Below are 21,727 nucleotides of genomic sequence, written 5' to 3'. Positions count from 1 at the left end.
TTTTTGGTAAATATCTCTGAAGACCTATCACAACAACATATCAAAAATGGAGGAAAAATGTAGTTGAAGAAATTAGTTTAATATCCATAAAACCAAAATGGCCGCTATTTACAGAATTTTTCTATATATCAGGTATAGTCTAGGCAATCTAGAATTTAAAGTTAAACAAATTGCGAACAAAGCTTTTATTTTTTAAATTGAACAAACATCACACTTTGGGAACATATGCAAATTAGCTGAAATATGCAAATTAAGTATAAAAATACAGGGTACCCATAAACCGCCAACAGCTAGTTGTAGAGAGTTCATTTTTTGTTTCTAAATAGTTTAGAATATATATGTTTGTATTCCTTCTTATAGAACGTTTTGTCCAAAAATGACCGGAAATGCTGTATCTGACCTCTGACCTTATTTTCAAAGGATTGTTGTAGCGTTCCATTTAAAATAAAGAAATATTTAGGTTGTGAAGCTCGTTAAATTCGTTGGCGTCAGCATCCCTTCTTTTACCAATTTTAACGATTAAGCTAACATCAAAACAACAACAACAATGATAAAATGCCCTGCAACTCTGTAACTACTTTATGACTTATCAAGTTCCGGGTCCGGATGGATATTGTATACGATGAAATGGGACTCTTTACTTTAGTGGCAGAAACAACATTTACTATGAAATTAAGGGTGTTGCCCGGGCCACTAGGGCAACACCCCTGAGTAATATATGAATATTTTTGTGACATCTTCGTCAATAATGTTTATGATGCATGTATACAACATTAGCTCAACCCTAATGTTAAAGTTAGGGATATCATGAATTGAACATTGACTTTCCGTTTATGTTCTTGTTATAAAAATAGTTAACAGTTACTCAGTGATTTACTATAGAAGACATTCTCTTGCAAATGTCCACCTAGCATGGCGACTTGCAAAGGATGTTGTTATAAGTTTAAACCCTAGTTGAGTTATCTCCTTAAAAAGTTGCAAACGATTTAATGAAAAGTGTTCGGGAAGTGTCAATCCATACTCGGCGTGCTTGCGATAACCGTTATAAACCATCTCCGGCTCATAACTTTCTAGCTTCTTAGACATCAATCCAGATTTTACACATGGCATCTTGTCGATTAGGTTAGGTGAGGCAAACAACCACCAACAGCCGGCTGCTCCAGGTGGTACAAATATTTGTTGATTATCCTGAGTTTTAGGACGACCACTTATACATAAGCCCACAAATTCTACCTCTATGAAGTCAAAGCATTTTCCCGTCTTTGTTTTTTCAATGAGTTGAATCAGCTCTGGAATTTGGTAAAAATCTGCTTCAGATGATAAAATATCCCAATCTTTAAAGATGTATTGTCCCCCTGAAAAAATAATTCTTTAAACATTTTTTTGTTGAATATTCCATTTTAATGTAACATAATAGTTATCCACTTTTAACAAAAATTGGAACGAAAAAAATGTATTTACCTGAAAAAATGTAATTTAAAGCAAAAAATTGTCAAATTGGCTGCCAGCCAATGGATTTTTGGTTGAATTTAACAATTTATTTTGTCATTTTACAAGTGAAAACATTATTTTTTTCGTTTTTTTTTCTATGGAAGTGATTAACTTTATTAAAACTACAAAATAACATATTCAAAGTCTTATTTAATTAATCTTCATTTTTCATGTTTTTGGGGGCCAAACCATCTTTAAATCCTTCAAGAAGAACAAGTTTTGATCTTCGTAGGAAATTCAAAACGTGTCGGAATGTAGGGAGGCCCATCTCCATTAATAATGTAGCGATTACACTGATCGACTGTAGAAGGAAGACGACCACTGAACATAGCACCAAGCATAGAATTTGGATAACGAGTTAGTGTTGATCGACTTGTAGTGTAAAAACATCCACCAACATTCAGCTCCAACACGTCGTCTATATGCGAATCCGGTTCCATGTTTCAAATTATCCGCCAAAAAAGCTAGAAGTAACTACAAAATGATGTCCCGGTTAGATTTTACGGCTCAAACCATTTATTTATGGATAGGAATTATGGTATGAAAAACAAACAAACGATATTATTGAGAGCAGCTCCATATCAGGATCCAGGGGCGCAGCAAAGAAACGGGATTTGGTATTTTTAGATAGATTTGTTTGTTAAGGTCCTTTTACCAGAAGGCCTTCATATCTTTTTAGCCACCCTAGGAATGGAGGAGGTCATGGTTTATCTTGCAGAATATCATATCTTTAACGTTTGCGTTTATTTTAGCAATATCGACTTCCTCAATTTGAATAAAAATTATGACAATAATATACAAAAGCTAAGAGGTAGAAATGTTACCATTTATGATAGGAACCCATATCTGCCATACGACACAGATGCTACCCGCATTATTGTTAAAGATCTGCCTTTATCTGTATCGGATGAAGAAATTAAAACAAGCCTTCTGCGTTTTAATTGCAAAATACTGGGATCTATACAACGGATGAAACTGAGAGTAGACGGGCAATTAACAAATTGCCTAAATGGAGACCGGGTACTATACGCTGAAACCCTTAAAACACCTTTGCCAAGGTTTGTAAGCGTTTTAAATTTCAAAACGAGAATGTTTCACGATGGAATAGATGAGAGAATTAAGTGCTCAAAATGCCTTAAAAATGGTCATAGTGCGAAAACATGTTCCAATAAGCTTGTCTGTCACGCCTGTGGTTTGGAGGGTCATAAAAAGGACCAATGTGGTGCAGAAAAGCTGTTACACAATGACTCGGGTGAAATTCTCATCCAAGAAATGTGGGAACGTGTTATAGAAAAAAAGGCTCTCGACACCGATAAGCCAGCTAAAGATAAAGATGAATCATTATCAGAGGAAAGTGAGGAGAGTGAAGAAGAGGAATATGAGGAAAGCGAGCCAACAAAGGAGAAACAAAAGAAACAAGGAAAGATAACAACTTTTATGAATGCGCCAGCTAGCTCCAGCGTAGGCCTTCAAGTGGCTAACGAGAAAGAAAATAACAAGAAAGAAGAGGAACAAGCTGAGCCAGAAATCTCACCCTCGATGCCGGGAACGAAAAGAAGACGCAAAGCAAGTAAAAGTAAGAATGACGGACAAAAGAAATAATTTTGTAGACACACCAATCTAAAAAGTGTATAATAGTAAATATAATATTACATATTACAGATACCAACAACCTTTTTGTAGGCCATGTATTTTAAGCACCACATGTATATTACAGTGTGTGTATGTGTATACTATACTTTATATATAGACAAACAAGTTAGCTGTTTGGTGTATACAACTTAATTAATTTATCAGATAACATATAGATGGATAAAGCAAGCATTAATTGCGTCTCTATAAACGTAAGAGGCTTACGTAACATAGATAAACAAAGGCAGATACATAGTTGGTGTCAAGACCAAAAGGCTGACATTGTACTTATACAAGAAACACACCTTACACCTGACTTATTTGAAAAATTTAATTTAGTTTGGAACAGTACTTGCATACATAGCACTGGGTTTTCAAATAGTGCAGGGGTATCAATAATATTCTTAAATGAATTCAATTTTAAGATTACTAACGAATGTATCGATAAAAATGGAAGATATATAATTATAAATGTTGAAATTAATGGTAAAATGCATGTTTTTGTAAACGTATATGCTCCTAACAATTATAAAGTAAGAAGCTCATATTTCAGAAAGTTAAATGAGACCATTTTGGATATTGTTGACTTAAACAACGATATAATTATTATCGGCGGGGATTTCAATTGTATTTTGGACAGAAAATGGGACCAAAAGAACAGTAAAGACAGAAAAGATACATCTGTTTTTACACTTAAAAATTTTATTAAAAAACTTAATTTAAAAGATGCCTGGAGAAATAAAAATCCAGAAAAATTACAATATACCTGGCGTAGAAAATCTAAGCAAATTTACAGACGGCTAGATTACTGGTTGACTTCTAAACAAATTCTTGATCACGATGACGTAATATCATGTGATATAAGACCAGCTATCTTGACAGATCATCAAGCAATTTCAATTAAAATCAGCTTTGATGAGTCCAAAAGAGGCCCAGGTTATTGGAAATTTAATAACAACCTATTGCAAAATACTGATTACCAAAACTATATTACAAATGTAATTAAAAAAACCCAAACCAATGAAAATAACCTTAGCCCAGATGTATTATGGGAATTATTAAAAGCCAAAATTAAAGACGTTTCAATCTACTATGGCAAAAAAATCAATAAAGAAAAAAAAATAAAAAAAGTAAAACTAGAAAAAGAAATAAAAAAACTAAATGATTCTTTATTAAACAATGATTGTACTGCCAATGAGAGCATAGAAGCAAAAATTGCAAAAAAAACAAAAAAGCTGGAAAATATTTATGATAATGAAACAAAAGGTGCATATATACGTTCTAGAGTAAAATGGATTGAAGAGGGCGAACGTAGCACTAAATATTTTCTTAGTCTGGAAAAAAATAAGGGAAAAAAAAACCAAATCAAATGTTTACAAAACGAGAAGGGTAGAGTGCTAACAAAGACAAAGGAAATCCTTTGTGAGGAAGTTAGATTTTATAGGCATCTATATGCAAATAAGGGTATATCCCGTAAACAAATAAACACTTACCTAGATAAATCAAATGTAACGAGTTTAACTGAAGAAGAAAAAGGGATATGTGAAGGTATTGTCACACTAAATGAATGTACCAATGCAATTAAAAAAATGAAATTAAATAAAACTCCCGGATGTGATGGCTTGACCGTTGAGTTTTATTTACATTTCTGGGATGACATTAAGCACATTGTTTGTGACGCTCTAAATGCATGTTATTTTAACAATGAAATGAGTTCTACACAGAAACGTGGTATTATAAGCCTATTATACAAAAAAGGTGATAAAAAATTGCTTGAAAACTGGCGTCCTATCACTTTATTAAATACAGACTACAAAATTTTAACTCAAATTCTATGTATGAGACTTCATAAAGTAATTGAAAATGTAATTGACAATGACCAAAAGGGGTACATTAAAGGACGATTCGCTGGAGAAAACGTCCGTCTAATTAATGATATTCTATATTATACAACAGAAGAACAAATCGAAGGAGCTATTTTATCTCTTGATTTTAGGAAAGCCTTTGATTCTGTAAATAGAGATTTTATGTTTAAGGTACTAACAAAATTTAATTTTGGAGACTCCTTTTTAAAATGGGTAAATACAATTTATAGTAAAACTGAATGTGTTATTGTTAATAATGGTTGGATATCAGAAAGTTTTGAAATGGAATGCGGAATAAGACAGGGTTGCCCATTGTCGGCGTTACTCTTTATTTTAGTAGTAGAAATTATGGCGTGTAATATAAGAAAAAATAAATGCTATAAAGGAATATCTTTACCTAACAATGATAATGGTGAGGAAGTTCGCATTGCGCATCTGGCGGATGACACTGTACTCTTTGTGGGAAATGAAAAAAGTATAGAGATTGGTTTAAATATTGTTAATAAGTTTGGTAAAGTGTCTGGTATGAATTTAAATAAAAAAAAAACCAACGCTATATGGATTGGCAAAAATATAAACAAAACTGAAAAACCATGCAGTCTAAATTGGGTTAATGAACCAATTAAGATTTTGGGTATTTATGTGGGATATAATGAGAACAAATGCAGTGAATTGAATTGGGATAGTAAGGTGGCAAACTTAGAAATGCTACTCAATAGATGGAAAGGAAGAAACCTAACCTTTTTTGGCAAAGTTACCATTTTAAAAAGTTTAGCTTTGTCTAAGCTAACATACAATGCATGTATAATTGATGTACCAGATGATGTTATTTTTAAAATAAATAAATTGATATATAACTTTTTATGGAATGGAAAAACAGAAAAAATAAAAAGAAAAACTTTAATCGGTAAAATGATTAAAGGGGGCATAGGTATGCCTGATTTCGCATTACACATAAACTCGCTGAAAATGATATGGGCAAGAAAATTACTCTGTAGAAAACACGTAAGATGGAAAATCTTACCACTATACTATTTTAACAAATTTGGAACCGAACAACTAATTTTAAGTATGTCAAATATCAATTTTAAAAATAACATGGGCTTAGGTAATATACCATCTTTTTATTATAATGTTCTAAAGTGTTGTGTTGAATTTAATAATATGAATAATGAAGATACAATTAACAAGTATGAAGACGTGATAAAGCAAAACTTATGGGGTAATAATTATATTAAATATAGAAACAAACCACTATTCTTTAAGAACTGGATAGATGCAGGTTTTAATCAAATTGGAGATATAATTATTTTCAATCGTCTAATGAAACCTATAGAAATAATTAAACAACTACGTATTAAGAAAAACTGGATAGCTGAATATGTTTCCTTAACTAGAGCTATTCCAAAAGAGTGGTTAAATATAATTAAACATAATATGCCAAATATGAATCAATATATGAATGTGAATCTGGAATACAATATCAACAATATAATTAAGATGACAACAAAAGATGTATATTCTAACTTTGTAAATAATGTTTTTATTCCTCCGAAAAGCATACTTAAATGGAACAACATATTTAATGAAGATATCAAGTGGTGTGATGTCTGGAAAAGAAAAGTGAAAAACGAAAAAATTAAGAAATTTGCTCAATTGAATTACAAATTACTAAATAGAATTGTACCTACAAATCTAAAACTGTATAACTGGAAACTGAAAAATAATAACATATGTAACAATTGTGGAGTCATTGAAGACGAAAAACATATGTTTTATTATTGTAAACGTAATCAAAAACTGTGGAAAAAAATTGACAACATATTTAAAAAACTAGATAACAGCAGTAGCTCGTTCAAAGAACTCCTGTTAGGAAGTAAATGTCAAGTAAAAAATCAATTGTATTCAATAGCTGTGTACGTCATATACATAATTAAAATTAAAACTGAACTTAAAAAACCTGTATGCCAGAATCCCTGGATTCAGTTTAAATATATTTTAAAAGAAATGAATACACTAGGCATGTTGTAATTTATAAGTGGTATCCATATTTGTATTTTAAAATGTACAGTATTAAATCATGTACATTATGAAGTGTAGATTTTTATGGTTTATGTATGCATATAATCACACCACTATATGTATAAAGGTTAAAAGAGTAAAAATCAGAAAATAACGAAAAAAGTAGAAAACGGAAATTTAATGTATGAAAATGAAATGTGAACGAAATATGTATGAAATATTGAATGAATAAAGGTGGTGGTTAACCACAAAAGAGAAAAAAAATAATATACAAAAGCTATGAAAGTTGATTATCAAATATAATTCACCCTTCTAGTCCCGCCATAAAGAACACCAGCGAAGAATTTATTCTTTCTTCGAAACAACAGATAGATACTGTATACAATATTTCTCCTTTTATTACGGAGAACAATCCAACTATACTCTATAATATAATGGTTTCGTTCTTCACCATCAGTTCACATGGCACGTATACAATCTCCTTACAATTCTGGGTTATTACGGTATCCCCACCCGTTACAATTTTGCCAGCCTTTTCCACCTCATAATAACTTCATTTTGACTATCATTTTCTGTCCCGGTCATTTCTCGTTCCCATCTCTAATGTTCAGTTAATTCCTGGCATTCACGATATTGTGCGGTCCATATTTCTAGCTTATAATTCATTATGTAATATTTATACACCAACAGATGTGGTAAATAATAATCTGAGAAGGTAGAGTTAGGTACTTTTCCTCTCTGTATTGCTTGTTTGATAAATATAATTGTATACTTATTATTTAGCTTTTTAGATAGTGTTCAGTATACTTTTAATTCACATATTATTTCAACATTATCGAAAAATGTATAAATTTGTGCTAAACACGTCATGTGTTGTTGCCCCATGTCAACAGACAATAACAGCGTACCATTCCCTTATTTATTTAACACAATGATTAACTTACACAAGTGGCTAAATATTATTGCAAGCCTGAATGTGATTTTCAGCAAAACGATGTCTCGGTGGTTGAAGTTAGAAATAGCCTACACAGATTTCCACTAAACCACCATAAGCGGAGTCTGCGATTCTCCGTATCTTTATACTTTCTATGTGTCTAATTTGTATACTACAAAATACATTGAGACTATAGGCTTTAACAGTTAATTTATTGAATTACTGTTTTAAAAAAACTACCATTGAATTTTCAAATAAAAAAAGCAGCAATAGGCTATACACAGTTAATTTAGTAAGATTGTAATAATGATAATAATTGTTCTTTTAGATTAGGACTCGACTTTGAACAATATTTTAACTTTGCTCCTACACAATTATGCGAATATCCACCTGTTAACAGCCCATTTTTGCGGACTGACTTATTGATTGTCTCTTTAAAAGAAATTGCAAACGATTTAACACACAAAAAGCCTTAGGGAAAATGGCAATCAATATTAGGCATAAGAAATGGAGCCACAACATTAAAACGATACATTGATCAACTTTAAGGATGCAATAAAATGATTAAAACAAAATGATGCAAACGTTACAAACTAAACAAATCTTGACAACTGCGTTACTAAAGAAATTTGAACAATTAGTTAGGCCTACACGTTATTTACACATTATATAGTGGGCGCAGTGGTCTCTTTGGTAAATGTCCATCTATCCTTCGAACCTAAGCAAGCAGTTTCCAATGTAAATCCTTCTTTTAACAGTGTCAGATGATCAGGTGCGTACGGATGGTAAACTGTCACTAGATTTTTCTCGGGCCGTTGATAATCCTCGAGTTTTGAAATTCCCAGTTTTAGTGATGGTAGTTTACAGAATATGTTTGGCAGATTGCTAGATGTGGATGTTGTCTTGTCTACCTGTATAAAGTCTAAACATTTACTTATGTTTTCCTTATGAATGTGTTCTTTCGCATTTCTTATAAGTGGAAGCAGTCCTGGAATTTGAAAGAAATCCGCTTCACTGAATAAAATATCCCACTCCTTAAATCCTTCAGGAAGAGTAAGTTTTGATCGTCGCAGGAAATTCAAGATGTGTCGAAATGTAGGCCCATCTCCGTCAATAATGTAGCGGTTATACTGATCAACTCTAGAAGGAAGACGACCACTGAACATTGCACCCAGCATATTTGGGGAAAATTACCTAAAATACTGTACCTACTAAGCTACACTAAATACAACTGTCAAAAAAATTATAGTTAAACTCTAAAAATATTTTTGAGAACTGCTGTGTCGGTTCCATGTCTTAAAGGAAAAACGAAATGATTTTTTTCAAAAGAAGACTAGTTCCATGCCCTTCCAAACCTCGCTCCTCGTTATTTCATGGAAGGATAATCGTAAGTATAATAATGTTCATTTTACAGATTTCTTTTTCCGAAAATCTGTTCTCAAATGGATCCGAAATCAACAACACAAACACTATAAATGAGTTACTAAGTTCTAAAACTTAGCCGGTACTGTAATAATATTGTACATCTTAATTGTCACAGTCTCTTGTATATGTCCAACAAGAGAATTTCGAGTCTGTTGCAAATGTAGGCCTAAATCCTAGTTGGGTTATTTCCTTAAACAAAGTCATTTCATCTTTTGGGGCACTTATGGTAAGGGCGTGTGGCGCTGTGTGTTGGACGTTCGACTACTGATCGTTAGACCGAGGTTCGAATCCAACTCTCGCCGAATTGCTTGTATCCTTAGGCAAGATACTTTACTTACGTTTGCCTCTCTCCACCCAGGTGTATAAATGGGTACCCGTTTAGATCAAGACACAACTTTGCGCTGATTACTAGCTGCATTTCCTGACTGGGGTAATAATGTTCAGCGCATTGAGAGCTTGCTTATATGCGCTATATAAGAATGAACTATTATTATTATTATTATTATTATTTTTGGAATAAAATCGGTTCTCGTAAATTGCGTTGGTAGAGATGGTAATTTATTGAATATGTTTGCGACACTGGTAGATATAGCCCACGAGGTTGAATATATTTGGCGTACCAAATCCAAGTATTTTCCTGTCTTTTTATTTTCAACTAATTGGATAAGGTCTTCTAGTTGGTAGAAATCTGCTTCCATAGATAAAATATCAAACTCCTTAAATCCTTTAAAAAGAACAAGTTTTGATCTTCGCAGGAAATTCAAAATGTGTCTGAATGTGGGCCCATCCCCGTCAGTAATGTAGCGATTACACTGATAAACTTTAGAAGGAGGACGACCACTGAACATTCCACCCAGCATAGAATCTGGATAACGAGTTAAGGTTGATCGACTTGTGGTGTAAAAACATCCACCAACATTTAGCTCCAACACCTCGTCTACATGCGAATCCATGTTTTAAATTATCCGCCACAACAACAAAGCTAGAAGTAACTGCAAAATTATGTCCCGGTTAGATTTGATGGCTCAAACCAGTATACCGCGTACATGTAGTGTTTATTTATGGCTAGGAATTATGGTTATGGTCAAACAAGCTAACTCATCGAGGGCAGCTCCATATCAGGATCCAGGTGCGCAGCAAAGAAACGGGCTTTGCTAGTTTTAGATAGATGTACGTTCCTTTTACCAGAAGGCCTTCATATTTTTGTAGTCAGACCTAGGAATGGAGGAGGTGATTTTGCCAGTCATGGCTTATCTCCAAAAATCTGATCTCAAATTGATCAGAAGTCAAAAACAGAAGAAAAGACTATACTAAGTTTTAAAACTTAGCCAGGTACGGTACCGTAATACTGTACATCTCAATTGTCGCATTCTCTAGTAAATGTCCAACAATGGAAAGTTGAACCTGAAATGCATGCAAATGTAAATCCTAGTTGAGTTATTTCCTTCATCAAAATTTCCGAATCTATTGTGATTTGTGTTGCAAAACTAAACTGTGTAAGCCTACGCAGCCTAGGTTTGTCTTGCAAAACTAAACTGTGTAAGCCTACGCAGCCTAGGTTTGTGTTGTTTTTTCATTTCCTGTTGTATATATGGTAATTTATTGAATATATTTTCCACACTGGTAGATATAACCCAGTCCCCATTTGAATATTTGTGTACCTCTATAAAATCCAAGCATTTTCCTTCCTTTTTATTTTTAACTAATTGGATAAGGTCTTCTATTTGGTAGAAATCTGCTTCAGCTGATAAAATATCCCACTCTTTAAATCCGTTAGGAAGAATTAGCTTTGATCTTCGCAGGAAATTCAAAATGTGTCGGAATGTAGGCCCATCTCCGTCAATAATGTAACGGTTACACTGATCAATTTTAGTAGGAAGACGACCACTGAACATTACACCCAGCATAGAATCTGGATAACGAGTTAAGGTTGATCGACTTGTGGTGTAGAAACAACCACCAACGTTTAGCTCCAAAACTTCATCAACCTTTGAATCCATGTTTGCAAACTACAACTTAAAAATCAGAATATAAACTAAAAGGACAATGGTTATATTATTATGGTTAGATTCGACAATTTCTTTCAATCACTATAAAGCCGATTTTCCACTAGGCGAATCGGATGCGTTAGCCTATACGCATGTGTAGAGATGGATTTTGAAGATGAAAACATGAATCAGACTTTGAACTATGATTAAGAAAAAGAACGGACATAATGTTGATACAGTCCCTTGTGAACAGACACTTAAAAGGACTGATTTTAAAAATATTATTTATCTAATGATCAAACACTTTTGTAAGAGATAGAAAGGGTAGGCCTTTCGATTTCTGCTCCGATAGGTTTTCTGTATCAACAACATATAAAGATTGGACAAAGAATAACGTTTTAAAATCGATCTTTTTTTCAAATGTGCTGTATGCTTATTTTTGCAAATAAATGTTTACATAAATGTTTAAAGCCCACGGGCTTAATTGAGAATTGTCAATGAATGTTTATGATGCATGTATACATTAGCTCAACCCTAATGTTAAAGTTAGGTATATCATGAATTGAACATTGACTTTCCGTTTATGTTCTTGTTATAATAATAGTTAACAGTTAATCAGTGATTTACTATAGAAGACATTCTCTTGCAAATGTCCACCTAACACAACGGCTGTTAGAGGATGTTGTTATAAGTTTAAACCCTAGTTGAGTTATTTCCTTAAAAAGTTGCAAACGATTTAATGAAAAGTGTTCGGGAAGTGTCCATACTCAGCGTGCTTGCGATAACCATTATAAACTATCTCCGGCTACACGAACCCTTAAATTCTACCTCTATGAATTCAAATTTGCCCGTTCTTGTTTTTTCAATTAATTGAATCAGCCCTGGAATTTGGTAAAAATCCGCCTCTGCCTGTAGAATATTCCACTCCTTAAATCCGTCAGGAAGAATTAATTTTGATCTTCGCAGAAAATTCAAAATGTGTCTGAATGTAGGCCCATCTCCGTCAATAATGTAGCGGTTATACTGATCGACTCTAGAAGGAAGACGACCACTGAACATTGCACCCAGCATAGAATCTGGATAACGAGTTAAGGTTGATCGACTTGTGGTGTAAAAACAACCACCAACATTCAGCTCCAACACGTCGTCTACATGTGAATCCATGTTTCAAATTATTATTATTCAAAAACTGCAAAATTATGTTAGATTTTATGGCTCAAACCATTATATAACACGTACGTGTTGTGTTTATTATGGCTAGGAATTATGGTTTGAAAAACAAACAAACGATATCATCGAGAGCAGCTCCATATCAGGATCCAGGGGCGCAGCAAAGAAAAGGGCTTGTTTTAGATAGATTTGTTTGTTAAGTTCCTTTTACCAGAAGGCCTTCATATCTTTTTAGCCAGACCTAGGAATGGAGGAGGTGACATGCCGTTCATAGTTTATCTTGCAGAATATCATATCTTTAACGTTTGCGTTTATTATTTCAGAAATATCGACTTCCTCGATTTGAAAACTATTACAATAATATACAAAAGCTAAGTCGATTATCAAATATAATTCACCCTTCTAGTCCCGCCATAAAGAACACCAGCGAAGAATTTATTCTTTCTTCGAAACAACAGATAGATCCTGTATACAATATTTCTCCTCTTATTCCGGAGAACAATCCAACTTATACTCTATAAAATAATGTTTTCGTTCTTCACCTTCGTATAAAATCTCCTTATAATTCTGGGTTATTACGGTATCCCCACCCGTTCCAATGTTGCCAGCCTTTTCTACCTCATAATAACTTTAATTTGACTATAATCTTTTGTCCCGGTCGTCGTTTCTGGTTTCCATCTCAAATGTTCAGTTAATTCCTAGCATTCATGATATTGTGATATTGTGCGGTCCATATTTCTAGCTTATAAATCATTATGTAATATAAATATAAATAATAGCATGAGAAGGTAGAGTTAGGTACTTTTCGTGTCTGTATTGTGCTTGTTTGTTTTAAAATATAATTGTATACTTATTATTTAGCTTTTTAGATATTGTTAAGTATACTTTCATTCACATATTTTAACATGATCGAAAAATTGTTGTTACAGCCTCAAAAGACAATAACAGCGTACCATTCTATCTTATTTATTTAACACAATGATTAACTTAAACACAAATGGCTAAACATTATTGCAAGCTTGAATGTGATTTTCAGCAAAGCGATGTCTCGGGGGTTAAAGTTAGAAACCTGAAATACCCTACACAGGATTCACTAAACCACCATAAGCGGAGCCTCAATCTGCGATTCTTCGTACCTTTATATTTTCTGTGTGTCTATACTACAAAATACATTGAGACTATTGGCTTTAACAGTCAATCTTGATTGAATTACTGTTTGACAACTACCATTGCATTTTCAAATGAAAAAAGCAGCAAAATACATACACAATTAATTTAGTAATATTGTAATAATAATAATAATAATAATTGTTTTTTTAAAGCCTGCTAATGGCATTTGCAACATATCCGGTTAGGAATTGGAACAACAATATTTTAACTTTCTCGAATTTGCTCCTACAATATTATGCGAATATCCACCTGTTAACAGCCCATTGTTGCGGACTAGCTTATCTCTTTAAAAAGAATACATACGATTTAACAAACAAGAAACTTTAGGGAAAATGGCATTCAATATTCGGCACAAGAAATGGAGCCACAAAAGCAAAACGATACATTAATCAACTTTTGAAAAAAACCGACATAAAATAATCGAAACAACATGATGCAAACGTTACAAACTAAACAAATCTTGACAACTGCGTTACTAAAGACTTTTAACAATTCGTAACACGTTACACATTATATAGTGGCCGCAGAGGTCTCTCTTGTAAATGTCCTTCTAGGCCTATCCTTCGAGTCTAAGCAAGCAGTTTCCAATGTAAATCCTAGTTGAATTATTTCCTTTAATAGTATAAGATGATCAGATTCGAATAGATAGGGAACTGTCACTTCCAACTCGCCATGTTTCTGAAGTTCGGAAGTTTCCATTAGTGATGGTAGTTTACAGAAAATGTTTGGCAGACTGCTAGATACACGCAATTGGGATGTTGACTTGTGTACCTCTATAAAGTCTAAACATTTACCTGTCTTTACTTTTTTTTTACGAATGTGTTCTTTCTCATTTCCAATAAATGTAATCAGTCCTGGAAGTTTGAAGATATCCGCTTCATTGATTAAAATATCCCATTCTTTAAATCCTTCAGGAAGAATAAGTTTTGATATCCTTAGGAAATTCAAAACGTGTCTAAAGGTAGGCCCATCTCCGTCAATAAAGTAGCGGTTACACTGATCAACTTTAGTAGGAAGACGACCACTGAACATTGCACTCAGCATAGAATCTGAATAACGAGTTAAGGTTGATCGACTTGTGGTGTAAAAACACCCGCCAACATTTAGCTCTACAATGTCGTCTTTGTGTGAAGCCATATTTGTCAAATTCGCTCCAATATAATTTAATCTAAAAAACGGGAGAATATTCAGGTTAGATTTGAACCACTCTCCAGCCATTTGCTAGACATGTATTATTTAATGTAAAAACAACAAAGATATTTGGCTTATAATTAACAACTCTCTGAAAACAAAGATCTTCTTTTAGAAAGAGAGCCTTTACTTTATTTATTCCAATAGCATTCGCCACAGCGTTGGCAGTATGGTTATTTGTTAGATATTATATATATATAGTCGGATCGGTAATGATTGATAATTGTTACATTTGAATGAGATGATGATGATAAATTTGTTTCGGATAAATGTGGCTAATCTCGTATTCATAGAAATTGTTTCAATGTGCTTTCATATAACATTTCGAAGAAACGAAAATACCAAGGTAAACTAAATAAAGAATGGACGAATGGAGTACGATGGTGTATCGAAATATTGCGTGTGTGTAGGCGATGGCGTCTCCGGAGCCGTGTGCAAACAATCGATTCCTAAAACAACAGTAAACTGCACGACGTGTGCAGCGCATAACGGCCGATGTGTATACTCTGACGCCGCAGACGGTGACTATTGCGTGTGTCCCAACGATCGTTTTGGATTTTCGTGTGAGTATCGGTACGTCGGTGGGGTATCGGCAGCGATGTTAGCGTACGTTCAGGCTTGTCTCTAAAAAAAACAACAACAAAAAACACCGCACACACGCACTACACTATGGGCATTAAACTGGCCTTGTTCGAATGCGCTTATCGATGGTTGCCCATTCAACCGTATTTCTACATATCTATCATACTTTTCATAACGTTCAGCCTCATCAGTTATGTCATCGTAGCGTCCAGAGCCATCGTCGGCAACGTATGTAAAGTATTGTCCGCTGTAACGAAACAAGTGGAGCGAATCATCATCAGTCAAGCCAAGAAGAAAAGTTTACGCGTGTACATGCATCAATTCCAGGCTCTGTGGCACACCATCGACGGATGCGAAGCTTTTCAAACTTGGTATCAAGTCGTACGTTACGGATTTCACAGAACGATGCGATCCGTTTTCTGTGACAAAATGCGATGGTTTTACTCGATAACGTTCACTCGTTATCTTGTCTATTATCCAATGAATCTACTCGTATGGCAACCGACGCACGGTGACTGCTCCGTCAGTTATCAGGACGATATCTGCTTTGCCTTTCATCTAAATCTAATCTTGGACGTGATTCGACGATATCTTATCATATCCGTCGTTGTTTTGTACAATACTTGGCCTCTCGTCTCTCATTATATGGCCACATTAAAACGCATCTTTAGAACTTTGCATCGAGAAATGTGCTATCAGTTACACAGACTTAATCCCGGCGGTCATTCTCTGACGCGCGGACGCTTTGCAAAACGAATCAAACATTTTTTTCACTTTGATTGATGAAATGAATGATCTTCGGCCAGAGCACTTTCAGCCACTTTGCGGTTATGCACGTGCATTCTGGCTCCAGCGCATATTGCGTAGACAGACGCGATCGCTACTAAAAACGCTGTACAACAGGTAATCAATTCTAGTGTACAATCACAGTCGTCTTCGTGTACAGTACTGGAGCAGCCTAACGACATCCATCTGTCCCAGTCCAATAGTTTGGTGGCGTTTCTGATGAGTTCCAGTCGAACACACTCTACACGCTCGACGAGCGTAGATCTAGACACTGTCATCGAGCCATACAGTCGATTCAACACGACAGAGCCACCGACGATCGAGTTTAAACTCACGTTGTGTACCCGCAACGTTTCTTCAGCGGTGATACGTGAACGAGTATGGGCGGTGGCGCTGAATCGATATTCATTACATCATCATCATCATCACCACCACCACCACCGTGTACACCGAGACGCTCCAACGTAACGTTGTACACGCGTCCGACTCCTGTGAGACGCAGCGCAGACGACGAACGCGACCAGTTGTTGCATTTAAACGAGAAGTCTTGTACGTGAACGTGATCACCGATCAGAAACGACGTGCAATCATTCGCTGTCACTATGATGCCTTTACCGCACAACGGTCGCACAGTCACGTTCGATACAAACACTTCATCATAACTAATACTCTCGAGACTAGAAGAAATGCACGATGAAACGTTTAATGCGTCGTCTGGAATAACAACGTACGTATCGTGTGCATCGTTTCTATAATTCATGTCTTTCAGGTAACCAACCTGCGACGTGCATAATGACTTGTTTGCAATAAACAGAAATAGAATCAGAATTATTTGTTTTTTATTCATTTGAACAATTCACACGATGCCGTTGATTTTACAATGGAAATTGCTAGAGATAACTCAATAAATTTTTTAGGTATGACTATCTCAAAAAACAATATATCTCTTGAAACCAAAGTAAATAAGAAATCCACTAATAAAGGCTTATTATTACATTATGATAGCCATGTGGATATCAAACATAAACGTAATCTAATTCACACAATGCTTAATAGGGCCTACAAATTGTCATCTACGCATGACATTTTCCTATCAGAGGTTGATAATGTAACAAAGATTTTTCAAAAGTTGAATTATCCTTTAGATCTTATTAGTAATATTGTTAAGGCTTTCAACCAATCCATTAATACTTGTGTGACTCCTAGTAATACTAATGAAGATATGCTAACTGATGAATCTCCCCAGCCTATTAGGATTGTACTACCGTACAAGGATCAAACTTGTTGTAACACGGTTACTAAACAACTTAGTGCGAAGATTGAAAATGATATTTTACCAGTATTTACTAGTCGTAAGATAGGTGACACCTTAAAACCTAAAGAAATGAAACCCAGAATCATTAATTCACAATGCGTTGTGTACAAATTTCAATGTGGTTTGTGTGATACAAACTATGTCGTTTACACTTGCCTTTACAAACGCATTAATGAACATAACAAAAGTATTATAGGCGATCACCTAAAACAACGTGGCATAACTGGTGATATCTCAGAATACTTTAGAGTCTTATCTAAATGTAACAATAAGTTTGATTGCCTAATTAAGGAGATGTTGTGGATCAAAGAGATAAAACCTACACTCGGATTCCATCAAAGCTAAATTGTTTATCTAACTCAGTAGGAGGAGCTAATTACTTAATTAGCCCTCAATTAGCATTTCCTGTCACCAACTTTGGTGCTTAGTGCACATAATTATTATTGTTTTGTATTCACTTGATCTTGAAAATGGTTCTATGATGGTACCGAAACGTCGATCTCTCTTTTTTGTCATTAAATTTTATATTGAAATTATATAGTAAACGTCTTTTAATTTTTATTCATTTCGTTTCTATAACAAATTTAAAGTCGTCAACTGCAGCCAGTTCGTCTACGCTAAAATTACAATTTATCAACACTAACGTCACATGCTCCTTGTCAAACACACTTGACAATCTTATCGGAGACACGTCCATACATTCGATACACACCGTCATCGGATTAGCGCTCGGCAGCATGTCATTATCAAACGTCAGTCTGTTGCACCTTACAAGTCGAACGTATTTCAAACCCCCTTCTCCTCCTCCTCCTCCTCCTTTTGTCATCAACGTAGATAAAAAACTGTCGACGATCGGCACATCTATCAAAGTTAAACGTTGCAGAGATTGTATGCAGAGTACACGTTCAGCAAACGTTCTTCCCAACGTCGCATGCTGTCGTTCGCGCATTGCCGCGATCAAAATCTCGTCTGGATCGTGCTCGACTGCTTCACTCACAAAACGTACAATAGACCGCAAATCCATTTTATGAGCCTCTACGTTGTTGTGCATACGTTGCAAAATCTGAGCAATACATTCGTGTCTTTGACTCGCGCAAGTGCATTCGTTACAATATTCCCTGTCAATACGTACTACAGTCACGACGCATTTCTGACACGAAGACACCTTGCAATTTGCGCACCTATACACTATTTTACATGTATCGCATGCTTTTACGCCGCAGTGTACACAATTCTGAAGCAAGAATCGAGTGCACTTTCGACAACGATCTGTTTTCTCATCACCGTATATCAAGTCGTTCCAAACTTTTGAAATATTCGACGTACACAGTCGGCGTGTCGGATCATCTTTTAGACAATCGCGTATACTCAGGCATACCTCTAACGGTACCTTGATCATTGTCATGTCGCGGACGCGTTGAAAACACGTTTATAACATCAACACAACGATATCATCATCATCACTTTTACGCACACATTAAAAAAAACAAAAAAAAACAAATTAACGTTTCGATTCTTTATTATCATCATCTCAGAAACAAAAATTTAATGCTAGTACTACTGCACACATCATGTATAAACGAAATAAATTCATAAGATTTTTTTTTTTTTTTCAAATCTCAACATCCCATAAAATGTTCAACAGTGCTTCACTGCAGTCTTTGAAATAATAACTCAAATGATCATGTTCTGCACTGGCCATTTTCATATCTAAGCACACGTCATAACAATCTCGGATGTCTTCGTAACTGTTTGCTGCCAACAATTTGTGTTTAAGCATACAAATGTCCGTTCTGATAGGGCTGTAGGCGCCGTCGTAAGCTTCTCTCTCTACTGATACTGACTGAGCATTGTAACTGACGAGGGCATTCTGAATAAAGTTCATCAAGTCTCCCACGTACATTGACTGTCGAAGACTTATCACCTCTCCGAACGTTGATGCCTTGTTGTACTCTGGATACTGATACACGCCTAAACATATGTTGAGCAACGTGTCCAATTCGTAGCCTACCAAACCAAACATTTTTGTATCGTTCGGGAACATCGCTCGTGCTTCCTGCAACAGTCGCACACATCTCGACAACTTTGACAACGTGTTGCAATTGTTCAGCTTAGCGTGAAGATTGTTTACGTACACGTACAAATCTGACATTATCGGTAACGATTGAGTATACGGGTAGTTGTAGTCGATATTGCAGTACTTGAACGCAGTTGATTGCCAATTTCGTATATCTTCTTTACTCATTTTCTTTCGTTCATCAATTTTTCTATGAAACATATCTTCGAAATTATCTATAGGATATTGGACGGAATAACTATCGATTATAACGTTCCTGTTCTTCATGATCGGGTCATAGTCGTCGAGTATACGCATGCTATCTTCACATCGCATTTCTAGTCTACGCGACGTCGGATTTATGTTCCACTGAAGCATTATACGCTCTTTTGCATTGCATCGTACGTAAGTGCATGGTCTTCGATGTACTACGTTGAATCGTTGTTAAATCTGTAAGCAAATCTATGGTCATCATTCGACATCATCGTGAATGAAAATGAAAATATGGAATCGTAATCAGTTCCTTTTAACCATTAACAAGACACAAACACACACACACACAGAGACACGCACAGCGCAATGATGACAAAGGCTCTCAACTTCAACACCGATTGGTTTATTGTAGGCAACGAGAATGCGACGGGTGGTGTTGGTGAAACACTACGAGATGAATTCAATAATACCGATTGGACGAGTTGGAAGGTGATGAAGAGGGACGATGAAGCAGCAGTAGCACGTCTACCCGTTCTACAACATTCAAAATCAAATAAACGAATACAGCTTAACAAAATGACGGTACAAGGCAGACGATTACTCCAACCGCACGTACATCCCAATCAATGGATATTAATAGATGTTGACACTTTGATATGTTACCACGATGAAGACAGAACGACGTTTCTCACTACACATCGTTTACCAGCAAGCGCGTACACGCAGCTGTCGTGTAACAATCCTGATCGGATACGCTTCGGTCATGCATCGATCGCGGCCCGGAAATGCTGGAAACAAAACACAAAGATTCCGTACGCGGCTATCCCGATTCGATACATGGATCGCGACACCACGTTCGATATACGCGATGCGAGTACACTCTTCTACAAGGTTCTCTTGACCGACAGTCCACAATACAAATCTCCAGAATCGTATTACAGAGCGTTGGTGCAACGCGATAAACAGCCACCGTGGACTGTCGAAGTCAGGCAATACATACTGAACATACCGCTTCCCCCTCCCGCGCCAGATATCGAATACTTCGAAGCCATCATGCGCTCAGTTGATTTCAGAACGAGCGTTAGAAACAAACGATTACCGTTACAATCCGGTGAATCGGCCTCTTTTTTGCGCGCCGAACCCGTTGTAATAGATAAACACGGTGACAAGTTTGCTCTTCGACCGGCCGACGTCATGACGCCCACCGCATATCGTGAATTCTACTCACAAGTTGGATGGACTAACGCGCACGACTTTGAAAAATGTATACAGTCCGTCTATAGATTTATGCATTGTCCCGTTGTCAGAAGAAATCTGTCCAACGGAGAAGTTGAATTCACGATTCTCATTCCTCTGCCGCCGCCTTCTCCTCGTCCTCCCTCTGTGTCATGATGAGTACATGAACGTATTTCGCGCACGAAACGACACAGCACAGAGACGATGAAAGAGTACACTGTTTGTTCGTTGATCACAACATGTTTCGCTACGTCTATTGTAATCGACGTACTGTTACAGACAAACGTTCATCCGATAATCGATTGGCACGCCATCTTTCTACCCGTTTGCCTCTACGCCATATTCGTACACGCTGCATCGACAACAAAACTCATATCGGCGTTTCGATTGAGCATGTGCGCGGCTGCAAACATATCGTTTCTGTCCAATATGAAATTCCTGATCGGACCGTGCGGTGTATCCTATCGAGATCCGATGCAAGAGTGCGGTGCTCACGGAACTGATGCACGTTGTCAACGCGCCTTGACGGACGCTCTTCGATGGCAAGCCGATCAACGACGTTGTCCCATGGTAGAGTTGGGAACAGCTGCCGCTTCCATTTACTACACTGTACAAATGTTGCTTGTCTATCTGCCCACCGGTATTCTGCCG

General features: G+C 35.8%; 2 protein-coding genes and 2 pseudogenes across 2 annotated transcripts; all 4 read right to left on the bottom strand.

Annotated features, from left to right (window-relative positions):
* Positions 1-8,609: 8,609 nt before the first annotated feature.
* LOC144838284 (BTB/POZ domain-containing protein KCTD6-like) lies at positions 8,610-9,122 on the bottom strand. The gene has a single exon (XM_078693625.1). The coding sequence runs from the start codon at positions 9,120-9,122 to the stop codon at positions 8,610-8,612; it is 513 nt and encodes a 170-aa protein (XP_078549751.1).
* Positions 9,123-10,686: 1,564 nt separating this feature from the next.
* Positions 10,687-11,369, bottom strand: LOC144838283 (BTB/POZ domain-containing protein KCTD6 pseudogene; annotated as a pseudogene).
* A 783-nt stretch (positions 11,370-12,152) lies between these two features.
* On the bottom strand, positions 12,153-12,521 carry LOC144838282 (BTB/POZ domain-containing protein KCTD6 pseudogene; annotated as a pseudogene).
* Positions 12,522-14,207: 1,686 nt separating this feature from the next.
* LOC144838281 (BTB/POZ domain-containing protein KCTD4-like) lies at positions 14,208-14,834 on the bottom strand. Its single transcript, XM_078693623.1, has one exon. It carries the CDS (start codon positions 14,832-14,834, stop codon positions 14,208-14,210), a length of 627 nt encoding a protein of 208 aa, XP_078549749.1.
* Between the last annotated feature and the right edge of the window lie 6,893 nt (positions 14,835-21,727).

This window comes from Antedon bifida, chromosome 3 (genome assembly GCF_963402885.1).
Source record: "Antedon bifida chromosome 3, ecAntBifi1.1, whole genome shotgun sequence".
Classification (NCBI taxonomy): domain Eukaryota; kingdom Metazoa; phylum Echinodermata; class Crinoidea; order Comatulida; family Antedonidae; genus Antedon; species Antedon bifida.
The sequence above is the reverse complement of the archived record's forward strand: the minus strand, read 5'-3'. Positions and strand labels throughout refer to the sequence as shown.

Bases quoted from the DNA above. Each gene is read 5' to 3' on its own strand.
- LOC144838284 (XM_078693625.1), bottom strand. From the start codon at position 9,122: ATGCTGGGTGCAATGTTCAGTGGTCGTCTTCCTTCTAGAGTTGATCAG.
- LOC144838281 (XM_078693623.1), bottom strand. From the start codon at position 14,834: ATGGCTTCACACAAAGACGACATTGTAGAGCTAAATGTTGGCGGGTGT.